This window comes from Prorops nasuta, unplaced genomic scaffold (assembly GCF_024137725.1).
Source record: "Prorops nasuta isolate Cenicafe-Biocafe unplaced genomic scaffold, Cenicafe_Pnas_1.2 PNAS00002, whole genome shotgun sequence".
In the NCBI taxonomy this organism is placed as follows: Eukaryota; Metazoa; Arthropoda; class Insecta; order Hymenoptera; family Bethylidae; genus Prorops; species Prorops nasuta.
Window position 1 is genome coordinate 9,919,200 of NW_027116799.1, and position 26,484 is coordinate 9,945,683.

The 26,484-nt window shown below is 36.6% G+C and overlaps 3 protein-coding genes across 7 annotated transcripts in view; 2 read left to right on the top strand and 1 right to left on the bottom strand.

The window, feature by feature from the left end:
• SP2353 (EGF like, fibronectin type III and laminin G domains protein pikachurin) overlaps nt 1-26,484 on the bottom strand; it is a 165,595-nt gene that overhangs the window by 101,197 nt on the left and 37,914 nt on the right. For all 5 annotated transcript variants that reach the window (XM_066743189.1, XM_066743196.1, XM_066743205.1 and 2 more), the window contains one exon: nt 17,762-17,878. In XM_066743189.1, coding sequence (XP_066599286.1) covers nt 17,762-17,878 — 117 coding nt within the window. The remainder of the gene's footprint in view (nt 1-17,761; nt 17,879-26,484) is intronic.
• LOC136783262 (uncharacterized) lies at nt 720-1,854 on the top strand. The gene is made up of 2 exons (XM_066743276.1): nt 720-902; nt 1,260-1,854. Exons 1-2 carry the CDS (start codon nt 831-833, stop codon nt 1,824-1,826), a joined length of 639 nt encoding a protein of 212 aa, XP_066599373.1. The 5' UTR covers nt 720-830; the 3' UTR covers nt 1,827-1,854.
• Nucleotides 4,311-5,553, top strand: LOC136783247 (uncharacterized). Its single transcript, XM_066743236.1, has 2 exons — nt 4,311-4,484; nt 4,551-5,553. Exons 1-2 carry the CDS (start codon nt 4,419-4,421, stop codon nt 5,457-5,459), a joined length of 975 nt encoding a protein of 324 aa, XP_066599333.1. The 5' UTR covers nt 4,311-4,418; the 3' UTR covers nt 5,460-5,553.

Genomic DNA, 26,484 nt, shown 5'->3' on the forward strand with positions numbered 1-26,484 from the left:
TTTGAATTTAACAATTACGTAGTCATTCATTAAATATTTCGATATGAAATTTTAAGTATATAAGATAATAGGGCGTATGTGCGTAATGATCGCGCACACTACTTTACCCAAACCCACACCTATATGCAATTTCAAGTCCAAATACGTAACAAATGACCGACTGAAAAAAAACATTCGTAAAGTGATTTGGAAAGCTATTATAAGATATAGCTATAAGAAAATACAATAAAGCTAAACAAAAATCAAGGTTCCATTTAAATAAATTAATTTGACCTGCGTCGCACTTTCGCCTTACATCTCAAGGTCAAATGAATACAGCTAAAATAAAGTTGTATAGAAAAGCAAATAAAGAAATATGCGTAGTTTTTCTTAAATTGCTTATTTTTAGAAATGATAGAGAGGAGACTTTATGAATAACCTTAGTACAATAAAAAATTTGCATTACGTAATTATTTAAAATAATTGATTTATAAATATTATTTATATACCTGGGTGAATTAAACTGTTGGTTGGACTAATCTTATATAATAATTTTTATCAAGTAAATGAACGTATCCGTTACTTTGAATTAACCTGTTTGGTTGCGAGTAATACCTCTTTCAACCAGTTTTACTTTTCAAGCATGTCCATCGTTATCAAAAATGGATAACGATCAAGCATATGAAGTATTTCTTAATTATCAATTTCGGACCTGTGGACAATCATTGTCGATAGTTCTTCCCCGATTGACATACTAAGATAATATTTCAGGTATATAAGGTCTGCAAAAAATCAGAAATGTTATCACTTCAAATAAGTTTGAAAACAGCAAGAAGTCTAAAGGAACCAAAATGAAGTCAGCTGTATTATTCGGTCTGCTTTTCGCAGCCATTGCCTTCACCAACGCTGCCTACACCCCGAAGGTGAATACGACAAAAAATTCTCTTCAAAAACTTTACCAACAGAAGAAGCAAAAGAATTTTTAAATGCCATCTGTTAAAATAGGATACGACAGAAGTTTCTTAATTTAAATGCAACTCATTTGCGTTAAAAACTAACTAATTCATTGAAACGAGCAAAACTAACTTTTTCTTTCAAGTATTAATTTTTACCGTCCAATTTTCCCCATTGGGTTACATTCATTTGTTTTAGCTTAATTTTGGGACTTTTATGTATTATTCTCTGTAACACAAGAAGGGGACATTCGGTTTTTTAATCAATAATTTTACTATTCAGACATTGAAACAACTACTAATCATGTGTCCTTTTCTATTAACCAGGAATATGTAGAGCTGGTCATTGTGTCCAGCAGCGAGGGTGACTTTATAACAGTTGTGGAACAACCAGAGGTGACCCAAGAGGATGAAGAGGAGGATGATCAGATTGCTGGTCCCGAAGCAACCAACTTCAGATTCCACATTCACATCAGAAAGAAGGACTTGAAGAAAATTGAGAAGAAAATCAGGGACCACGTTAAAATTTCCGGATCTGGCTCCATCAACATCCCAGTTGGTAGCCTCTCCGATGGAAACGACATCCAACTGATCGCTGATCCTGAGGAACAGCCCCCAACCCCAGAACTCTTTAGATTCAAAATTCGCATCTCTAAGAACCACTTCAAGAAAATATGGAACGCTGTCAAGAAACACACCAACATTAACATCAGTGGAAACATTCACTTCCCCATCCCCATGAGAATGGAACCAGTTCAACTCCAGTTGCTCTCCATCCCAGAAAACCAAATTCCAGAAATTTCCAACTACGAGGTCCACGGATCCGTTAGCGGTCATGTTAGTGGTGGCAGTGGAGGCGTCAGTGTTGGTGTCAGTGGAAGCATCCATTTTTAAAAAATGCAGCCAATCAGTTTGCTTCGTGTGTCATGCACTGAATCAAGGGAGAAACAACGATGAACAAATTTATGCGAGCAATTATCATGAGTCAAATATTTCGTGGATTTGAATAAGTTAAATCTCATTATTGCACGACTGTATAATAATTGGTATATTCTATAATATTATGTAATAAATTATCTCATATGCATACTACATATGCTTTATTTATATTATTTTGAATCAAACAAACCTAAACACCAAGATAAGCTAGATTTCGAGTACTTGTTACGTGTTTAAAATTGTAATATTTATTGGACCATACATTGAATATTGATTATATAGCACGTCAATCATATCTTGAGTCGAAAAATTTGGTCTGACTTTAACCTAAAATTTAGTTCAAAAACAGGCCTTTAGATACTCTAATAGTAACCTGCATTTGGACTACTTAGGGCCAAAACAGATCAAAAGCAGGTCTCAGATAGGTTAAAACCAGGACATGGTTACTAAAATTGCTTCGGCTGTGTTGAGAATAAAAATTAAATTATAATATAATTATTGAAAGTTTAGATAGGTCATGTAACACAAATTTATATGTCGAGATTGGTTACGGTAAACCTAACCCTATAAGTTTAACACTTATGAGAAAATTGACCTGGTCTCCTTGGTCTGGGCCTGGGCTGAGCAGCCCTGATCTGGTGCCACTGGGTACGTACTTAAGTATATTCGTGGATTACAAATTGGGAGCGAGAACGCTCCGCGCGGTAGCCACCTGGTGGTGGCGAGTAGAAGCTGGGAACATTTACTTTAAAATCAAACTAAATTTATAGCATAACCTTTTTTTGATCTAATATAGTTTAAAACCAGACCAAATATTAGCATAACCTTCTTTTAATCTGATGTAGTTCAAAAGTAGACCAAATTTGTAACAAACAAATTTGTCGTCACCTGTTTTTGATCTACAAAATATTTCCAATAGGTCAATATCAGGTCTAACTAGGTTAAAATAAGATCTTCGCTTTGTCGGCATTGCGAAACATCAAAGGAATTAGACTATAAGCAGGACAAATTTTTCGACTCGGGATACCACAGGGATTAGTGATGATCAAAACTATTAGAGGAAATTTATATGAACGCAATATTTCGAGTAGCACTCAATGCATTTCATTCGAATTTTCTGACTTCATACTCGTTATCTTTTCCTTTTGTTCTCAATAAAGTAGTTTATTATGAAGGAATATTTTTCACATTTTGCTATTATTAGATTATTGATAACAAAACATTCTGAGAGACCAAATTAGAAACGCAGTTTCTGATTATTTTTTGAATGTTTAAAATTTCAAGAAACGAGCTCTATTATTTATTATGTCAATAAATTTACATAGATAAGGAAAAGATTTAAATGATAAATTAATAATGTGTATTAAATCAAGGCCTATACCTAGGCTTGATATCCCGTCCTTTTCCTCCTGGATTATGTACTGTTTTAGCGAATGCTTATAAAATTTAATAGGTGATGTGTTGTAATTTTAGTAAATATTTAATAAAATCCATTGTTTCTATTGAATTGTTTTCAATAATATTATTCTTTATTTCAGTATATCTAAGCATGTCTGGGGTTATATAAATGGCAATCCTATCTAGACCTACCTACTACAGTAATGATTAATAGTACTAATATTTACTGCATATCTTGTTAAAGTCATTAAGCAACTTTTTTCCGTAGATTTAGAAATTCAATAAATTTTGTTTTCAATCTAAAAATACTAAAATATTTTATTTTTTCCCTTAATTATAATTAAAACAATTTTAATTGAATCACACACACAAGGAATGTTTCATGACAAGAATAGTCATAAAAAACAATAACTGTAAAATCTGAAAAAATTGATAAATAAATACCAAAATATTTAAAGTTAACGTGTAATATATATTTCCTTTCCTTTCAATTCCTAAATGCATTAATTTTCTATAGATATTTTAAAAAAGCTTATAAAGAATAGATTCAATAAAACAACGAAACTATCATTATACACCTTTCTTAGTTTCCTCTTTGAAGTTAATTGAGTGAATGAAAGAGGAAAAAAAAGCCTGATTAATTATACATTTCAACCGAAAATCATTGATGATCCAAATCTGCCAAAGAAAAATTGCGCAATATTTGATTTAAGATTACCAAAGATTAAAGTGTTTACTTAAATTTAAGATGTGTATAGCAAATTAAAGTAGAAGAATCCACAAATGATTATATTTATTCAAGCATTAATAAACACCTATGAAAATATTTGTAATTAATGATAAGGAAGAGGGAAAGTGAATCCAACAAAGGGGACGCCCCTTATTGTGTGTAGTACCTGGAATCTTCGCTGGAAAAAAGATAATAGTAGATCGAAGATTAAGTGGTATCGTATACCCCACCACTCAATTTTGATACATTCGACTATATAAGCCTCAGACAGTCCCACTATCCAGCATAACGCAAAAGTTATAACAAACAAAAGTAAGTAATCTTGCAACAATTCTCAACTTGGTCCCAACCTAACGAATAAATCAAACATCGATCAAACACCACACTAATTCAATCCTCGACTCTTGCAGAAAATCAACATGAAGCTCTGCGTCGTACTTGCCGCAGTTTTGGCAGTATTTGCCTTGGCTGATGCAGCATCCTTGGTAAGTAACCCAAAAACGTTCTACCATAGTACTCGAAGAAAATTCATCAATGACATAAATTCTTAGGGAAACACTCAGCTGCAGACCGAGGTTGAACCTTTCCACAAGATAAAGGTCTGTGGTAAGGGAAAGATCGGTAAGGTGCACGTTGGTGGTTGCATCGGCAAGTTGGCCGAAGAAGAGATCCAACAGGTTGCTCCCGAGGCTTTCTCTCATGGAAAAATTTGTGCCGATGGAAAGATCGGAGGTGTCCACGTGAGTGGTTGCGTCGGCAAGTACGTTGAGGACTCTGCCGAGGCTGCTGCCTTCAACGCCCTCGCTGCCGAGGTTCTGGCCAGAGGAAAGATCTGCGCTGATGGAACCATCGGGGGTGTCCATATCAAGGGTTGCGTTGGGGACGATAAATCCCAAAAATCCGAGTCTTACAACGCTGAACAATCCGAGGCAGACTTGGCCCTTCTGAATGCCTTCGTCGAGGAGACCTTCGCCAGAGGAAAGATCTGTGCCCATGGAAAGATCGGACATGTCCACGTTGGTGGATGCGTTGGAAACTTTGCTGAAGAGAACTTCGTCATTGAACCAAGCGAGGAAGAACAGGCTGCCTTCAACGCTCTGGTCCAAGAAACTTTCTCAAAGGGAGAGATCTGCGGCGATGGAAAGATCGGTAATGTCAGCATCAGTGGATGTATCCACACTTTGAACGAAGTGGCACCAGTCGAAGATGACTTGGAATCCGAAGAATCAGAGTCTGTGGAAGAAGCTGTCGATGGCGAACTTGTAGCTGCAACCTACAAAGGTGGTAAGCCTAAACCCAAACCGAAACCCAAACCCAAGGGCAAACCAAAGGGTGGTAAAGGCAAACCCAAGGGCAAACCAAAGGGAGGTAAGGGAAAAGGCAAAGGCAGACCCAAGGGCAAGGTTTGTGCTAAAGGAAAGATTGGCAAGGTTACCATTGGCGGATGCATCCATAATTAAATTTTCTAGACAATACTCGAATAATCTCACGATTAAAAATATAATTATGTATAATACTACCTCGAAAGAATAAAAGAAGACTGTTTAAAAATTTTGTTTGTGTTTCTTTCATAAATAATCCACCATTTTATGCAATTTTTTGTTTGGTTTTAGTGATAATACAGTGATGAGAAACGTGTAGTCTAGAATGTGGGATATTGTTAGTTGCGAAGTAGTGCTTATGAGTTTCAATGACGATGGGTTTCGAGTGAAGAAGAGAAAATTGCTTTTGATACACATGTTCAAGTGACTTTTGTAAAAAGAAAGACATTTTTGCTGATGGAAAGATTAGTAATGTCTATATTAATCATTGCATTTACATTTTAAACAAAGTGGTAGCAACGGAAGAATATTTGGAATCCGAAGAATCAGAATTAGTAGGGACAACAGTCGATGACGTGTTAAGACCTGCAAATTACAATCATATAGCAAATATGGTACAAGTAATGCCAAGGACAAGGACAAGAATTAACTCAAGGACTATAAATCTCTATGCTCAAAGAAAAATAAACAAGGTCACTGTTGAAGAATACATCCACAATTAAACTTTAAAGGCAAACCTTGAATTATCTCATGATAATATATAGGGTGTAACGAAACGACCGCCTTTTCTCGTAACTGGAGGTTCGGGGTGACCATCCAAATGCACGTGTAAAATTTTGTTCGAATCGTTCAAGGGGTTTAAAAGTTATTTCCATTTAAAACTCACCCTTTTTCTGTCCTTTTCGAACGACTTTAACTGTGCATATTAAAGTGGAGAAAGTGAAAAAACAATTGACGAACACCCCACTAGAATGTAAAAATTATCGATCTCGCGCGATAATACATTTGCTATTTATTTAATTAATTTGGCTATTAGATTAATTTTAAAAATAGCAAAATCCTTTTCATTACAATTCCAAATCAATTCAATACAAGTATCATTAACTGAATTGATGGAAAGAGGGAGAAGATAGAATGAAAAGGAAAGTATCAAAAGCTAAGATGTCACGCGACTGCACTGATAATTTAATAGGAAACACATCAAGGCATTTTCTTTCTACAAACGAAGGTAAAAAGAATGATTTAAAATCAATTCATTGATGACAGAAAAAATTAAACTTACCCATTTAACGTTCTCCAAGTTCCTTTACACCGAAGTTTTTGAAAAAGCTTCAAACTGGCTTCTCAATGATTTCCAGAATGTACACTATCATTGATTTTGCATTTAAGAACTCGCGAATTTAAGCAAATTAGGTGTTAACCTACGTTTCTTCAAAACACCGGTTAATTTGACACTTTTTGAACTGTTTGAAGTAGGCTGAAAAGAGAGACACAGAGAGATAGAATAATCAATAATTCGTTTCGACCACTCTTAATCACCCTACTTCAAACAGTTCAAAAGTGTCAAATTCACCAGTGTTTTGAAGAAACGTAGGTTAATACCTAATTTGTTTAAATTCACAAGTGTTTAAATGCAAAATCAGTGATAGTGTGCTTTCTGGAAATCATCGAGGAGCCAGTTTGAAGCTTTTTCAAAAACTTCGATTTAAAGGAACTTGCAGAACATTTAATGGGTGAGTTTAGTTTTCTCTATCATCAATGTATTGATTTTGAATCATTCTCTTTAGCTTCGTTAGTAGAAAGAGAATGCCCTCATGCGTTTCCTATTAAATTATCATTGCGCTCGCGCGATATCTTAGCTTTTGATACTTTCCTTTACATTGCGTCAACTCGCTCTTTCCATCAAATCAGTCAATGATGCTTGTACTGAATTGAATTGAAATTGTAATGTAAAGGATTTTGTTACTTTTAAAATTAATCTAATAGCCAGATTAAAGAAATAAATAGCAAAAGTATTAACGCACGCGATCGATAATTTTTACATTCTAGCTGGGTGCTCATCAATTGTTTTTCACTTTCTCCACTTTCCATTATGCAGTTAAAGTCGTTCGAAAAGGACTGAAAAAGGGTGATTTTTAAATAGAAATAACTTTTAAACCTCTTGAACGATTCGAACGAAATTTTACACGTACACTCAGTTTGTCACCCCGAACCTCCAGTTACGAGAAAAGGCGGTCGTTTCGTTACACCCTGTATATATATATATATATCTAAATATCTATATTAAAGTGACCGTTGAAAAAAGAGTTCACGAATTTTTATTATTACGCCCTTCAAATCGGTTCCAAATCAAATAACCAAAATTTTCCTATTTTTAAAACCCTCGTACTTTAAGGACAAATGGTGCCTGTAACCTCGATCTTTTTTATATTTGATTTGCACTTGGATTTTCGACAGTGCCAGTTATAAACTTTTTATCATGAGACACGGTAGTGTATCGACACAAATACATATGTATCGCCGAGCGCTATTGTGTAACTTATACAGAAAATTTGACTGTCCCAATTTTTAAACCGATTTATCTCCGTGAATGATCCATTTTCATGATTTAAGTAAAGTTTTTTTTAAAATGATTTTGAAAAAGCTTTCATTTGAGGCCATGAACATGAAAATTGATTTATGTAATCTAAAGATACCATATCCTGTTATCTAAACATATGCGAAAATTAATATTCTTTTCCTTCATAATCTACTCCAGATTTCTGTATGTCTCTGGCTGAAATTGATCGCTTAACGTAGCTTAGTAGACCTCAGTAGGCGTAAACGTGAATATAGTTACATACGAAACGTAAGCAATATGTATGTGTCAGTGATGTATGATTTACTTTGTTTATTATGGCAAATCAGATTAATATTCTTATGCAGCAAGTTTGACAGCATTAAAATCATTATGGACAAAACACTACTGCATTTATTTTTCTTTCTTATCCAACTTCCGGTTATTAAATCCTATATTCAAGTGTAGCAAACTTAAAACTACAATAAAATGCTTTAATTTTTGCACAAAAACTGGTAGAATGAAAATATCACGTGTAAGACCAGATCATCCAAAAATGTCATAAATTGACTAAATTTTCATCAATATTATGTAAATTTAAAGTCTTATAACCCATCTTCCCTTCAAAATATATAAAACACTTATTAAATGGTTTATGTAAAATCAATAAACTTTGAAAATAGAAGAGATTATAAAAGATCTCCTATCTTACTATGACAAATCTGAAAATGTAATTGATGTTCAAAATTTACAACAGATTCTCATCATCCAGTGTCTTTCGGAGGGTTCTATTAGTCATGTTACTGGTAGTATACCTAAAAGTATAGCATGATATGTCGTAACTTTTCCACTTAAACTGCCAGAACTCAAATTTCATTTGTAAAACCAGACCCTCCAAAAATATCACAAATTGACTAAATTTGCATCAATAATATAAAATTTCAGGGTCTTGCAGCTTCTTTTCCCTTCAAGATTTATCAAACACCCTTAGAACACCAAATGACTTAAAGACATCATTTAGGAATCTTTTAGTCAATTGGATGGCTAAAAAAGATGTCCATAAGACAACTTTTAGTTGAGTGTACTGTATGGGCAGTGATTTTTAATAGTGTATTGAGGAAGGAGAGAGAGAAAGTACATTCAACAATTGTATATGTGTCATCTTATTTCAGATAATAATAAAGACCCTTTTTTTACGATTGGTCATAAATAATTACGAACCCTGTTTTTTGATAATACGTGTACTTAATCAAGTATTATACAATATATTAAAACATTTATAGCAGTGATTCTTAAAGTTTTCAAAATGAGGCTTTGCGAGCTTAATTAATTTTACGTATACACAGAATAATACTAAATATATTTGTAAATGCATGTTAAGCTACCAGGTTATAAAATTAATGCTTTGATTACAAAAGTATTGCTTTTTAGAATTATAAAAAGCTTGGAAAGTTTCCTTATATTCCGAGGCAATTAAAACAATAACAATTTATTTTGAGCCTTATATCCTTACAAAACGTTATGAGATCACAGAAAAAAACAAGCTTCACTTGTAAAAAAAAATGCGGCAAGTACATAAATCGTCCAGCGTAAATAATACAGTAAAATAAAATGTTCCAATTAAAAAAATTAGCGAAATCCGAATATTAAGCAAGTATAAATTTTTGCGGTAGCAAAATTTAAAATTTCGAAAAAAAAAATAGTAACATAAAAAACTTACTTGCTGGGTCCGTAATGTTCATCCGTAAGTTGCTATTTAAAGCCATATTGAATACAACGATTTCGGTAAGTAACTTTTTTATGTTACCAATTTTTTTTTCTCGAAATTTTAACTTTTTCATGCTGAAAATATATACTTGCCTATTATTCGGACTTTACCCATTTCTTTAATTGGAATATTTTATTTTACTATATTATTTATGCTGGACGATTTATGTACATACTTGCCATCTTTTTTTTACAGGCGAAGCTTGTTTTTTCTCGGATAGATATATGACAAGATTTAAGAATCATGCAATAATAAAAACTTATTTAATTTTACTCTGATGCTCTGCAGTTAAGGTTCCCATTTATAACCCTGGACACATTAGACATATTGAAATAAACACTGTTATTATTGAAAAGAGTTTTACAGGAGCAATGATATTATTAATTTATTTATTAAAATTATAAATACCCCTATTGAATTTCTTTAGAATTCGCTTGAAAGAGAATGATGTGCGGGGAAAAGAGGACGGGATGGCAAGCCTATCTGCAGTGGCTTAATAAGCATGACGTTATAAAAATCTGGGAGAAGACAAATATTTATGTTATCGAAATTCTCCAAATTTAAGTTACACATTAAGTTCTCCTTCCAAATATATATTACGTATGTGTAGAGAGACCTTATTATAACTTAAATTTGGAGCATTTCGTTAACATAAATATCTTTTTACTCGTCGATTTTTAACGTCATGTTCATAAAGTCGACATTGCAAGGCATCAGGTTAAATTAAATGACTTTCAGTTTTGTTTCCTTACATAGCAGAAAAATGACTTTTTATTATCGTATGATTTTTAAATCACGTAATATAGACATAAGAAAATTATAACTGGCATTGTCGAAAATCCAAGCGCTAATCAAATGCAAGAAAAATCGAGCTTACAGGCATCATTTGTCCTTATAATAAAAGGGTTTTAAAAAGAGGAAAATTGTTGTTATTTTATTTGAAACCGATTTAAGGGATGGCATGATAAAAATTCGCGAACTCCCTTTTTAACGGTCACTCTAAAATATATATATATAACACTACCTCGAAAGAATAAAAGAAGACTCGAAAAATCAAGTTTAAATTTTTCTACCGAAGAATGCATGATTTTTCTGCTATTATTTGTCCACTTTTCGTAGGAGAGGGATGAGAAATAGTCTCTAGAGTACGGGGTATTGTTATTGGCGAAGCAGCATTTGTATTTGAATTGCGGTGGGTTTCCAGCAAGGAAGGAAAGCATCGTGTGTGAATTGTACCGGATGGGCATCGTTCTTGCAAGAATACCGGCAGACGTTGCTTGGCTGCACTTTACAGGACCGGTTATACGTGACTCACCTTAACACGCGCCCCCGTCACGTTCGTGCAAGCTGCTACTAACATACACAAAAGCAACCGCGAAGGGACCGCAAGATTATTGGAAAGACGTTTCTTCCACCTCATCGAACCAACCACCAGATCTTTTCGTTACGAATCGCTAAAAATTGCCAAGTACCCCTTGCTCCTCCAGACAAATCTCCGAGCAAATGCAACTTAAAGGATCAAACTACTGACGTCATATACTTTCCAGAGTGGATAGAGAGCCAATTTTTGCGAAAATATTTTACGAGATCGTTCTATCAACTGCAATTCGATTTATATATAAATAATATTATTGTATTAATATAATAAAACATATCTTGATTGTTCACTCGTAAAGTTTGTGATATTTCCAGTAGATTGGGGGTAGGGGAGGAATTCTTTGATAAGACTTAAAAGTCTTTATATATTTTTATTTTATGAAAATTTTGATAGTCAGGTTGTTTTGCACAGTAATATATATATATATATATATATAATATTGATTTATTAATATAATAAAATGTCTTGTGATTGGTGACTTATAAAGTTTATGATATTTCCAGTAGATCAGAGGTGAGGGGAGAATTCTTTGATAAGACTTAAAAGTGTTTATATATTTTTATTGTGGAAATTTCGATAGTCACGATGTTTTGCATGATGATATATATATATATATATATATATATTGTAATGCCTTGGCGAGTCGCGGGTAAATACGAGTATCGACGATGATGCGGGGTAGAAAAGGTATTTTGTGTCGTGGGACAAATTGTTGCGGAGTCACGTACGAGCGAGCACGCGATGATACGGGAAGCGGAAAAAAAGGAAGGAGCTTTTATATTGGAAGCGCGTGTACCAGTAAAACGCGAGGCTTCCGGCTAAAATGATATGCATCCCAACGCAAACTCCTTAATCCCCAAACAATCCTTTGAAACGGAAAATAAAAGTAGCAAGTGTCCCGAAATATAGCATTTCGTATATAGAAGCAGCACTCGTGCGAGATTATTAAAAAGAAAAATGGCCGATTGGATATGGACAAGCTAGGATACATGGCAGAGATAGAAAATCCCGGGAACTTCACGAATACTCTATTTTACATCTCGATAAATTTCAAGACAAATAATAAATTCGTGCTGAAAATGGGAAAAGGAATAAAAAGACCGGACGCGAAAGAGGAAACCAGTAAATTCCAAATATTTTATTCCCTGGCTATTTCAATTCCGAAAACAAGCATCACTTTTGTATCTGGAAATAAAGAGAAACCGCGTTTTCTATCTATAAGATAGCTGACGGAAGGAGAAAAAAGATTAAGGGAAGAACGATAAAGAAAAGAGGATATTTTTTATATTCTATGAGAGATTCGATAAATCTTCAAAAATATATAAGGTTGTTGGGGTTAAAAACGAAGAGAAATTTGCAAGAAGGAGGGAGGGGGGGGGCAGATTAAGCGAGGGTCAGGGGTGGGGGTTGGAGGGAAAAAGGGGGTAAGGGGAGGTCGAGTTTTGTTTGTTTTTGCGCTAAAGTCGTTTGTAGACTCGAGGGAAGCTTAGCCGCGAATTCATTGCGTCTGACGGGACAGGGTGATGGTGGTGTCCGGGTGGTCGAGGGGTTGTGGGGAGTTTCGGGGTGGGAGAAAAGAAACGCAAGGCCAACACCTGCTAATGAGGGCACATTGTCTGAACGCTGCAGTGAAACTCTTGAAGGTTTAAGCCCCTTGCAGTTACTAGCTACAAGTGTGTATACCTTCGGTGTTTACTTGTATTGTTGCGCTTGTACATTATGTATGTGCCCACGTTCCAGCTAACCTTTACCAGTTCAATACGCCATGCTACGTTCTGTGTACCATAACTTTATATGCACGCAGTTACGAGAACCCATTGCTTTCTGTTACAATGGAAATGCACATCGCGGAATTAAAGTGTAAGCGTTCATCTCGACCTGTTCCTCGAAACAGTGTAGTTGTTACGCTAAAATGTAAACGTATCTTACGAGAATACAGTTTGAGATTTATAAACAGTTTTAGTGTTCGAGGAGACGAGGTATCGGTGGCAAGAAAATAAATATTGTGTAATGAGACGAAGTTCTCTTTGCTTTAACAAGAATTTGGCAATTGTATACAGGGTGAGGTTCTTGTACCGCTCTAGAATATACATAGATGCAGAAAGACGAGTATCTCCTTAACTGTAAAAGATATTCAATTTTTGCATAGGACCTTCTCAAAGCCTCTTGTCATTTGCTTTCGGAAAGGTCATATGTGAAAATTGAATATCTCTTATAGTTAAAGAGATTCGGGTCTTTTTGTACTAATGTTTTGGGGCGGTTTAAGTGCCTCACCCTGTATAATCATATTTTAATTAGTGTTCGTAGAACCAAAGGTGTGTCATCGAGTGCTCGAGTTTTGCTTCTTTAAAAAATTAAACAGTGTGTTATAATCGTATACATTTATTATTGTGCGCAAATATTGGAATAAAGTGGTGATTAGGTTGATATGTGCAGTATGTTCAAAGTGTAGGAATACTGCTTCTCTCTCACGAAGCTAAAGCTAGAGGCCGATGCGACGTTATTGTCATAACTGTACACGTACTAGGCTGTGTGAAGCGTAAGTAGAAAACTCGTATTCTCGCTAGCGCGCCGTATGTAGTCAGACACGTTCCACATATGTGTCCGATGCAAGCATTCCTATTCAGGTCAATAATGTATAAAAGTAACAAGTAATCAAAGTTAAAAAATATGCTCCTTTTTTTTATTTTATAAGGAAGAGATCCATATACGCTAAAAAGTGGCACGGTCAACGGAAGTTGTCTAAAAAAATTACAGGGGTTCGGCAGACAGATGTATAGGTTTTCGAGAGCGAGAAGATTGCGAAATCTGAGGTTCTTTAATTTTTTTAGACAACTTCCGGTGGTCGTGCCACTGTTTTAACACGTGTGGATCTCTTGCTTATAAAATAAAGAAGAAGATACATATTTTTTAATTTAAATTACTTTGTATTCTTAGATATTATTGACCTTAATAGATATGATTATATGGGATGTGTCTGACTACATACGGCGTGCTAGCGAGAATATGAGTTTTCTACTTGCGCTGCACACAACCTGGTACATGTACAGTTATGACAAGAATGGTTGCATCGGACACTAGCTTCAGTCTCGTCTCTCTCCCTTTCGACAGGAGCATGTTGTTCCACTTAGTACTTCCGGCAGGGTTCCACCATGTTATTAACGTGTACTTGTAAGAAGAATTTAATAAATGTATATAAAATTCTATCCATATATCGATGTTCATAAACCCAAGGAAGTATCGAGTGTACAATTTTTATTCGTTAAAAAATTAAAGTGTGTCAAGGTATACATGTATTTGTGCACAAGCGTTGGAACGCATTGGTGATTAGGTTCATGTGTGAAGTGTATTCAAAGTGTGCGAATGGTCCCTCTCTCTCTTTCGACAGGAGCATGTTGTTCCACTTAGTACTCCCGGCAGGGTTCCACCATGTTATTAACGTGTACTTGCGAAACGCTCTGATGTTTTCAGCTACGAGTCGTGCGGCAACTGCGCAGTCAGTCAAGACGTTGCGGCTCCGCGCACATTTGCAAACTTCCTAATAATATTTCCCTAGCAGCTCGCCAATATTCCTCCACCATTCCGAAGCTTTCCGCGTTGCCCCTACTGCTACCCTTTCTCTTTAATGCTATCTCCTCCCTTCGCCTCCCCCCTCACCCCTCGCGAAAAACTACTTCCCAGCCCACCCTTTGTGCAGAGTAATGGCGTTTTTGGCCCAACTTTAGAATTCTGGTAACTTATACTTTACCCCACACCTTGCTGACCGATCGACGTGCTGGCACTCTAAAACCCACCCCCAACCCCCTACCTTCCCCCTCCGCCCTTTATACACATGGCTCGACTCCGAAACTCGGAAAATAATATTTCCCAGAGATACGGTGGGAGCCACGCGAATCTCCAAGATCGCGACTCGAGTTTGCGAAATTATTGATTACTGATGAAAAGGAATAAGAGGTGGGGGGGGGGGGAGGGGGTTGGTGTCCTTTCATGGCGGAGCAAGCGAGTTATGGGAATTTTCTGTTCTTCTTTCGAATCGAATGGACGAGAAAATGGCGTCTGAAAGCCCGGAGATCCGGAGGGAAAAACGAAAGAATTGGGGGGGGGGGGTGGAGAAAGAGAGAGAGAGAGAGAGAGAGAGAGAGAGGAATGCATTTTAGCACTCGCGGCTCCTGCGAGAGGGTTGATTAGTTTCGACAATGGTGTAAGTGGCTCATTTCTTGCCACTTTAAATTCCAAACGGTAACTTAACGACATTGCCAGTTGACGAAGGGTGGTCCGAAGGGGAGGGGGAGGGTGGAGGGGGGAGCCAGACTCAGAATCGAGTTCCGGCTCCGTGGAAGCGAAGCTAAGTGAAAAAAGGAGCGAAAGATCCTGACAAAAAGTGCCTCGGCTTGAACGTGTGCGAAATTGGACGTCGAATTTCGCGTTTATCGCGCTCCAACGAACCTCGGGGGTTGCTTCGTCGATGGCTTGGGTTGTCACCGTTTCAGACCCCGCCCCTTCAACCCCGAAGCCCCCCGACCAAACTAACGGAACCGCTTCAGACACGAAAACGAGATGCCAGAAGCGACTGAAAAAATCCGACCTTTGACTTCTCCTAAGCTGCCCTCGCTTATCTCTGCAGTTTTCACTACGTCATTCAATATTCCTCGAATCATTGTCACCCTCCAGTATTACATACTTTGGAAAGAAACTTAGTAATTTTTTAGAAAATATTCTACGAGTATTACTGATAGATCTACTTTGAATTGTCAATATTAAATTTTAAGTTTATAATTATTTTTTTGGGCTTCGTGAAATATTTTTGCACGTAAGGGTGGCTCATTTAAAAATAATTTTCGTGTATTTGCGAAAATATAATTCTGAAAGACTAAACGTTTCTATTTCGTGATTCAATATTTAGCAACTTTGTTTAATCCTCAAGAATCATTTTTGAAAATAATGAGTATTTCTTCAGTGTGTTTCAGATGAAGCAACAGATAGATGTACTTTATATTTTCGATCATTGTGTTTAAGCATATATATGTGCATGTGTAAGTGACTCGTTCAAGGATAAATCTTTGTCTATTTGCTAAAATATAATTCTGGAAGATTAAATGTTTCTATTTCGCTATTAATGTACAGGGTAGTGTCTCCAGGGCAAGTAAATGTATAAGTAGATAAAGACATGGTTTCACCGTTGTCGAGAGGCACTGCTCTCTTGTACAGTTCAATATTCATCTGTCTGGTCCTCGAGAGTTATTTTCGAAAGTAACGAGTATCTTTTTAGAGTGTTTCGGAAGCAACAGATAGATGTACTTTATATTCTCGATCATTATGCTTAAGCATATGTATGTGCATGTGTAATTGACTCATTGAAAGATAAATCTTTGTCAATTTGCTAAAATATAATTCTGAAAGTTTAATATTTCTATTTCATGATTCAACATTCATCAAATTTTTCAAAACCTCGAGAATTATTTTTGAAAGTAACAAAAGTATCGTTTGAGAATGTTACAGAAGCAACAGATAGATCCACTTTAAATCCTCTATCATAATTTTCAAGCGTATGCTTGTGCATGTACGAGTGGCTCGTTCAAGGATAAATCTTTGTCTATTCGCTAAAATATAATTCTGCAGGAAGATTAAACGACGGTGTGATTTTGATAAGTGATAAAGCTGCAGTGTATAGGAGGGAGAGAAAGGACGAGGGAAAAAGAAATGCGAGGAGCAATAGAAATAGCAGGCTGGATGTCCTGCAGGATGCTCCACGTGTTTCTCGATGGTTACAAGATATCCAAGGACATCGATCCCTCTCACCCTCGGCAAACTTACGTTTCGCGGCCAAAGATATTCTTCCCTGAAGAAGCATACTTCCGACAGCGGCCAGTTTCCCTCCCTCGATAAACTTTCAGCATCAGAAATTCAGATCCTCCATCGACCCGACTCCCCTCCTCCCCCCCCCCCCTTCCTCGACCCAACGTAATTAACTTTTCCCAACTGCTGAACGAGCTGAATTTATTTCGTGGCAGTTTCGATCATTTCCCTCCTGCTTTTCTTACACGAACTCGACTCGATTAGGCTACAAAACTTATGCCCCTTAATAAACATTATTCAATTGCCAGAAACAAAAAAAAGTTTTAAAAATTAAAACTTTGAACATTTCTCTATCGATTAGAATAAAAAATAACAATTTCAATCCTTTGGTTATAAACTCAGTGACTTACGTTTCGCTGAAGAAATATTTCTTCATAAATATGAGCTGTATATACAGGGTGTAACCACATATTCTTGGGGCTGAACTAAGTAGAAAAGTTCTATACCATGACATTCGTAAAAGCATATCGTATACTGAGATAAATGAATATACAGAAGAATCTTTGCAAAATAATTCGACCTAATCTACTTCAGGAATAAAAAGTAAGTAAAATAGAAAAGTATGTGGTTCTCTAAAAATTTAAGTGACTAAAGAGGGATGCTCAGTCGATTCGTGAATAGTTTGTGGCTTATCCCCTTGCAAGAAATTCAGCCTCTGCTCTACGCTCGCAAGGATTAAATACAGGGAGTGTACGTGATGGAGAACGAAACACAGGGTGAAACACTGATAAAGAGCAAGAGAGAGGTAGCTTTACGAGAAAAAATGTGAAACTAGGAATGGGAAGAAAAGTAAAGTCATAGAGGTTGCTAGACGCTATACGAAAGGAGAATTGTAAAGCAGGATAACGCAGGAGGGTGGAGAATCGGAGACAACTACTCACCGGCACAGCTGTATCCATTTTTATGAAGTATATAGCCGTCCCTGCAGTCGCACTCGTACATCCCGTCGTGAAGCTCGTAGCAAAGCTGCTCGCAGGGCGATCCATGCCCGCATCTTCCTGAAACAGAAACAGAGAAGATCGTAAAAAAAACCGACTTGACAGGGCGTGTTTTCGCGCTCGTCAACTCGAAATAGATTTATAGGCCAGTAGTAAATTTATACTGCGAGCGTTCGACCAAAATCTACGGAGAGACCAATCGGAGAATTGATAAAGAAAAGATGTTTTCCATGTATTATACTTGTAACAAATGGAAACAAATTTATACTTTGTTCGAGTTAAATTTGTATATATATATATATATAGTTGGTGAAAATTAAAGTTTATTAATTTTAAGTGAATAATTTTAGTGGGATATTCGGAGTATTATTGTTTTTGTTAACCTTTTTCTCAGTGTGTGTAGGTGTGGTATAAAGTAGAAATTAGAATTATAATTTTTTATGAACTTTTAGAGGGATTTTTCCGTAATGGTGCAGGAACAAAAGAATGCTGCGAATTTAGTGGATTGCGGGGGGGAGTGTTTATAGCGCGTGGAAGTGGAAACAAAGCTGGATGGAATTGAATCGCTCGAGATCGCGTTAATCGGAATTCATTCGATTGAATTCTAGCCACCTTAACCCCCTCCCTCCTCTTTTCCTTCACGAAGGAATCTCGCGGCCCTATTCTCGCAGTGAAATCGAGTATCTGGTTAAGACGGTCACTATCAAGGAGACGACGGAAGCAATCACGCTCAAATGGTAGCTCGGTAAGAGTATAGTGTAGCAAGAGCTGTTACGACGAGCCAGGAAATTGTAATCCCAAAGGAAGTTCGCGGTTAGAAGTGAATTATTCCGTCGGAGACTTAACTGCTCCACTGTCACTCGTTGATCTTGCAAGAATTATCCCCGACCCTGTTATACACTAATATCTCAACTATATGGCTGTAACTTTAAAAATTCGATGTGAAAATTGTTTGAGAATTTTCGACTCGCGAGCGAGGCGTTCGTGGCCCAACTGGAGAAGCAAATTATTCTAGTGGAAATTTAACTGCTTCGCTGTAATTCGTTGCTCCTGTAAGAATTAACCCCGACCTTAATATACACTAATATCTCAACTATGATTACAGCTTTCAAAATTTAGTGTAAAAATTGTTCGACAATTCTCGATTCGCGAGAGAGGCGTTCGTGACTCAACTTGAAAAATAAATTACTCCAGCAGAGATTTGACTGCTTCGCTGTCACTCGTTGATCTTGCAAGAATTATCCCAACTATAATATACACTGATACCTGAAGTATATCCATAACTTCAAAAATTTAACGTAAAAAGTTGTTCTAGAATTTTCGACTCGCAAGCGAGGCGTTCGCGACCCAACCTGAAAAACAAATTACTCCAGCAGAGATTTAACTGCTCCGCTGTCACTCGTTGATCTTGCGAGAATTAGCCCCGACCCTAATATACACTAATACCACAACTATAATCCATAACCTTAAAAATGTATTGTAAAAAAATTATTAAAGTACTTCCGACTCGCGAGCGAGGCGTTCACGATTCAACTTGTTTTGTGCTTATTGAATTCCAACCTTTCAATGAATACCGAACGAAGCTTGCCGTTGGAAAATTTCCGATGGAAGCTAAAAATTGCAGCAGGACGGAGACATTATATGTAAGCCACGTTACACACGTGGAAATTTCGTTTTGTCTTGCAGTGAATTTCTTTCGCGCACAGGAAGACTGTAAACGAGCGTTTAAAAATTCATTCCGGGCTTCGCCATCTCGTATTCGGTCTCGAGCTTACAGTGACTGATGAGAACCGTATGCTTTCGACTTTTACCCTCATCCTTGTACACCCTCTTTTCTAACAGATATAAATATCCGCTGCAAAATTAGTTTCCCTTCTACATTACACACACACACACACACACACACACACTACTTACATATATACATACAAACAAATGTATCCTTATTTAGCAAGTCGATTAAGAAACATTTCCAAGAAAATTTCACCGACGAGTTTACCTCGTGGCTACAACAAAATTTTCTTTTCAATTCTCGTCTAGATATGGCTTAAATGTATATAAGTTTGGCGAAACTGATCCAAGTTCTTCCGCAAGGTTTTATCCTCGTGCTGGGGGATGACTTATAAAGGATATGTGACTGGAGATCTACGAAACTTTGGTATAGCCTACAAAATACGAAAACGCGAGAAGTATGGACAACTATAAATTAGTTTCTCCTGTATATTATCAAGAGACAAGGTAGAGTCTCGAAGACAAGTACATTTGCACATACACGGCACATCTATAAATACGTAATAACTTACGTACATTCACAAATCGCCCGTGGTGCTCGTATATATCGCAAATTAATTATAACGAGCACTCGTAATAGAATTTTCCAACGACTTTTTCTTCCCAGTTTCAGAATGAAAATTTTCTTTTCAATTCTCGTCTGGATGTGGCATTAGTGCAAGTTGAGCGAAACCGATCCAAGTTTCGCAAGGTTTTATCCTCGTGCTGGGGGATGACTTATAAAGGATATGTGGCTGCAGATCTGTGAAACTTTGGTGCCGCCTATAAAATACGGGAACGCGCTAGAAGTATGCGAAACTATACGACTCTACAGTGGAGACGATCAGTTTCAGCTTTTCCAACCTTCTCTCACCCCATTCTCCCTCCATCTCGTGGTTTCGACCAAGACTTTGCAGATAAATTCGTTCCATCCTAGAGAGTCGCGAATTAAAAAAAAACCTCGCTTACCCCCCGCCACGCCTTTCGTCTCCGTCACCATCGCAGCAGGTCGCGGAATTTACACCTACGTACGCCAAAAAGCGAAAAAACGGGCGCATAAATTCCGAACAAAGTTCGCGTTTAACGTAATTCGCCGAGTTCTGCGAAATCTGCGCGAGAATAAATGCGTCTAGCGTTGTTATCGCGTAATAATGTTGGGTGAACATTTTCACGGTAAATATAAATTTGGGAAACGAATCACGTGGATTAATAAAGTATAATTTTCACCGAAACGAGTCTTTGGTTGCAATTATTTATACGGCCATGTGTTTAATTTTGAAATTGAAAAATAATTCTCATAATCTTATATATATATATATAATAATAACAAAATGAGAAATAATAGCTAGTCTCAGGTTGATCCTGTTAAATTGCAGTTTGAAATTTGAGGATGGTGTGTGTCAGTGTCCGCTTATCGGTGCTTTTCTCTTTCCAGTTGGAAGCTTGGCAAAAGAGATACGTAAGTGCACCCGGAGAGAGGAAGATCGATAGTGGAAGTTGAGGTGGATGTTCGGATACAGCACGAGACAATCTTGACTCGTGGAGGGCAAGTGAGTGGAAACTGGAGAGCACGTGGCTCTTATTCCTGCTGTTTACATTTACGATTAGGCGACATAGTGCGAAGCTTTTGGAAGAGGGAAAAAGGATAGGGGGTGTGAAAACGTGCGAATAAAAGAGACGAAGAAGAAGGGTGTAGGAGAGACACAGGGGTGGAGGTAGAAAGTTGGAAAGAGAGAGGAGAGAGGGAGAGAGAGAGAGAGAGACTCGTAAGTTTGTAATTAACCAGTATTCAAGCAAGTGTAAGAGTCGTACTCTGAAATATCCAGTTCCAAGGCTCTAATGAGACATCGTAAGAGTGATACAGCCGCCATTTATGCAGTAGCTTTGCCCTCTTTGCTGACAAATCTCTATCAAGCTTTCTGCATAGCTAAATCTCCCCACTAGCAATAAAGCTTTAATTGTCCCAACGTCTTGCAAGATCTTTGTCAAAATCGACATTTTTCTGCAGTTGCAGAGGGAACTGTTATTATTTTAATTGCACAGTGGCTGACGAGTTTCTTCAACTTCTTTTTGTGTTTTTTTATACAAAGACTGAGAATCGTGTAATTTTTCTACTTTTTCGAATCTTGCGATCGAGGAAATGAGAAAGCTTTTTTTTCTCCCTTAGAGAGCTTTCAGGTAAGATTCTCAAAGTTATAGAATATCCAGCGCATAGATCAAGAGACGGAAGGGTATAAAGAAGGCATAGATTCCAATTTATTAGGTGATGCGATAGCATCCGGCAAACGCCACCGGCTTTGCACCTCTTGGTTCGCAGGATTGGATTTATGAGGTGCTCGTCTTGGTCACCGTAAACCAGCTGGTTACGCGAGAGAAAGTCTCCTTCTGGGAATAAGCTTAGATTCGATACCGATTTATCACTGGAAGAACCTGGCAATACGTAAATGCTTCATGCAAATTCTAACTGTTTCAGTTAAACATCGACTCACCCTAACTGGTCGTGCATTAGAATATAAAGAGTATATATATAGTATACTTGACTTACTTCGAAGCATAGACACGAGAATTTTCTTGTCTTTTTCGGATAATTTTATTATTGTCTATTTTTTTAACATTTTTTCCCATTTTTTGCTATTTCTTTTGAATTTTATCATTTTTGAAACTAAATAGACGTTAGCTGTTTTATAATTGTACGCTTGAGATTTATATGCTACAAGTTTTATTGAGATTGATCCTTTTTTCTCTTTATTACAATTTGTATATAAACTCCTGTTATTTAATCTAATTCAATGCAACGTGCACGAATCATGTATAAAAGTGGTATATTGTAACTTTAGTTTATTCTTTTGTTTTCCTTTACGAATTCCTATCTAGTAATACATACTAGTGTAATATCAACTTTTACTTATTAATAAAAGAAACTGTTGATGAACAATTGTTTATTGAAAAATAATATTTTCAATTGTTTATTACAGATATCAATTCTTGGTTTCTTACATCCATGCTCTGGGACAATTTAGGTGTGTTTGCCCTAATATATCACGTTTATAACATTTGTAAACTTCCAATATATTCTACATGTTTTTTTATTCAAGTTTTCAAGATAGAGGGATGGATTCAGCTGACAAACGTGAAATGGCAGATTAAGGGTTGAAAGTAGGGAGTTGTCGGAGATGGCATTTGGGAATCGGGGGTGAAGAGAACGTTTGTGTGTCCTCGCTTGGACAGAGAGAGAGAGAGAGAGAGAGCTGAGCTGATTTCCATCCGCCATTCCAGGGTCAAAAGCCACTCCTAACAATAAGTCAACGACTGGACGAGCACGTCGAGTTTCCATCTAGATTGGCTGACAATGAGTTTCCAGGGAAATTTGTCGTCGACCAGAATACGAGGATTCTACGACTGAAGGCTAATTGTAAATCGTATCCCAACAATAAATAGTCCAGAATTGACGAATAATGGGGAAAAATGATTGACTTGTACTACTTGCCCATTCACGATTTTGCAAGCATGTTCATTCACACGAATATTCAGTTTACTCAACGTTGCTACATTCTACTCTTTTTAATATAAATAGAGAAAATTTTAGAAAAAATTGATAAGGTTAGCTGACTGAAAGCTATATAATTATAGATCGCATCCCAACAATAAATAGTCCTGCAGAATTGACGAATGATGGGGGAAAATGATTGACTTGTACTACTTGCCCATACACAATTTTCCAAGGATGTTCATTCACACGAATATTCAGTTAACTCAACATTACAATATTCTACTCTCTTTTGTACATATAGAAAAAATGTAAGAAAAAAAAATGGATAAGGTTAGCTGATACTTCGCGAAGAAATCACATATCGAATGATATAGGAAAAGGGGAAGAAGTTTGATTTAATTGAAAGGAATAGAATGGGAGGAGCCCCTTCTCGTTAGAGTTAACTCGTTTAGCAGGATGCCACTCAGCAGGAACTCTTAAAACGTCGAGGTAAATTTTATTGACTGACCAATGAAATCCGTAAGTTTAGCCAGTGGAGTAGCTGTAATACAATTGGTTTTGATCGACTATGCAAATTTCTAATAGGACACGTTAGCCTAAAAAACAAGTGGATAAATAATTCATGAATCGATGGCAGAAGTCTTATCTTTGCCATTCTTCGATCCCTCTGGTTGGAGCTGCTCCGCAGGTTGAGAGACACTGGGTACGCCATCCTCCCCCCACCAGTGGTTCGTTTCTATAGCAACCTGAGCTGCTCGGACACGTCGTCTAGTGCAGAAATGAATGGTATCTCCGAAAACACTGAAAACCTATTCGAGTATTACCACCTTACTTCGAGAAACTATTCATTATTGAATGGATTACAGCATTGGAGCATTTAATCAGCTTATCTCGTTACAATCCTCAATTATCGATTGATAAGCTTCGCTCTTCCTCTCGACTTAAGATTATTTTCTCAATAATTCAACGCAGAAACCACGAATACAGCAGGAATATTTCAACGATAATTTAATATTCTATCTCTGAATTAGCAATCCATGAAACTTTATGCAATATTTTCATAATTTTCAGTCTTGCCACCAACGAAACTGGCACAAATTTAAAGCACGAACGTTACAACGACAGATTTCCAATATTTGCTGTTTGATACAAAAGCGTGAATTTATTCTTACCCAGTTTACTGGATCGAGCTCTCAGTGCTATCGAGAAATACAAATAAGTATACTGAAGGGTTTTAGCAGAGAGAGAGAGAGAGAGAGAGAGAGAGAGAGAGAGAGAGATGTACAGAGTACTTCTGGAAACGTTGAAGGGTGTTTATGGATCATCATTGCCTCGATAAAGCGTTTCCATTATTAAGGGGATTAAAATACCTCTGGCTCTATCCGGATCTCAATGGAAAATCCAAAAGTATATACAAATCGATAGTACGTAACGCGATATAACTGACCTGATTCTTTTTTATCATGAAAAATTTAATATGACGTAATACGATGTCATAGCAGATTACAACGTCATACCATCATCCTCGTATCAGCAGCCTTTCTGGAAGAGTTGAAATTTTATTGGAATTAACTATATCGCATAGTTTAATCTACCAATTATCATTTAATATATAAATACGTTAAAAAATATTACACTACAGGTATAATTATAGGAGGATGCTTTATTCTCAGTAGTATAAACATAAAAATGTCATACCACCCTAGCATAGTAGACTCTGGAAGAGTCGATATTTTATTGGAATGAGCTATATCCCATAGTTTTATCTTCGAACTATCATTTAATATAAAAAACAAAAAAAAATATTACACTGCAAGTATAATTATAGAAGGTTATTTTATACTCAGTAGTATAAACATAAAAATCGTCATACCACCCTCGTATCAGCAGACTTTCTGGAAGAGTTGAAATTTTATTGGATTGAGCGATATCGCATAGTTTAATCTTCGAACTATCATTCAATATACATAAGTAAACATAAAAAAATATTAAACTACAAGTATAATTATAAGGGCATGCTTTATTCTCAGTAGTACAAGCATAAAATTGAGAAAACTTAGCAAAGCAGGACCAGTGTTACGAGTAAGAAAATTTTTGGGGTGGTATCGTTCTCTCTCGCTGTTGAGCAAAGCTCGTTAGAAGGGTGTAAGGTCAACAAGAGGGCCTAACTACTCGCGTTGCATTTCAATCGAGAACACACGGCGTCTGGACAAACGGGAACTAATGTTTGCCTCCGAACCTCAGATCGTTAATCCCAGCTTTCCAAAAGCATCGGCGATTAACGGCTCGGCGAAATCGGCGGATCTGTTCGGGATTTGTTTTAGAATTTGTGTGAACCCTCGCAGGTCCGAGATAACTTTACGAGCTGGCACTGGGATCTGGCCGGGATTCCTTATCGCCAAAGTCAAATGGGATATTGTATTACTAATATTGGATCGGTTAAACTTGGAGGAGCCACGATATCCGTTGTGTCTTGTTTCATGCGAAAATAATGTACAGTGTTGCCAAACACCCTAATCAAGATTTCCACGTTATTTTCCAGGGGAATTCAGCGAGATAGAAACATTTCTCGCTATAATTTCGTTGCCATAACTCGGTAGTCATATATATATATATATACGAATAGGAAAAATTCGATACAGAAAAGATGCACATTTTTATTTCTTTTCCTCTCTGCCTCGATCGTGCTCAAAATTAATTCCAAGCGATAAGGCCTGACAATTTTTCATGCCCCTCACGTAGATCATCCTTCCTGCAAATGTGATGGAGAGAAAAAATCTATAACGCAGACTCTTCCTATCTCATGGTTATTGTTGCACAAACGTTAAACAAACATTATTATCCATACATTTCAATCTAAACTATATATATATATATATATATATATATATATATATATCGTATACAAAATAAACGATGTAATTGAAGATTACTTTATCCGATGCACTTTTAGCCATAACTTTCGAGAATACCGAATCTCTGCTAAATTTATTGCCTTAATAAACTGTATAGTTATTATTACAGAGATTACATGGCTGCGTTTGGTTAGCTATTGTAACCAGAATCCTGGATTATAGGTAAATAATCAGAATTTCAACCGATGCCCTATTATTATTATTATAACATCGATTGCGAAATTAAGCATATTTATAGCTAAACAGTCTTTCGTAACGAGAGAATCTTTGACAAAGCTACGCAAACCCCTAATTAAATTAAATTTCCCTCAACAGCAATGACCACGAGGAAGAAATACCATTCGATAAACTCGATCTCGATCGTCTCGTCCGTTTTAAAATCGAATTATTCCCACAGGACGATGATCGTCGAATAAAAATAACGAATATGCGATAAAAAATACCAGTACAATGGCGTTTATTTTTCGCGTGTTAAATAAATGTAGATAAAA

Bases quoted from the DNA above. Each gene is read 5' to 3' on its own strand.
- LOC136783262 (XM_066743276.1), top strand. From the start codon at position 831: ATGAAGTCAGCTGTATTATTCGGTCTGCTTTTCGCAGCCATTGCCTTC. The intron at 903-1,259 runs GTGAATACGACA...TCTATTAACCAG, and splicing joins ACGCTGCCTACACCCCGAAG to GAATATGTAGAGCTGGTCAT.
- LOC136783247 (XM_066743236.1), top strand. From the start codon at position 4,419: ATGAAGCTCTGCGTCGTACTTGCCGCAGTTTTGGCAGTATTTGCCTTG. The intron at 4,485-4,550 runs GTAAGTAACCCA...ATAAATTCTTAG, and splicing joins TGGCTGATGCAGCATCCTTG to GGAAACACTCAGCTGCAGAC.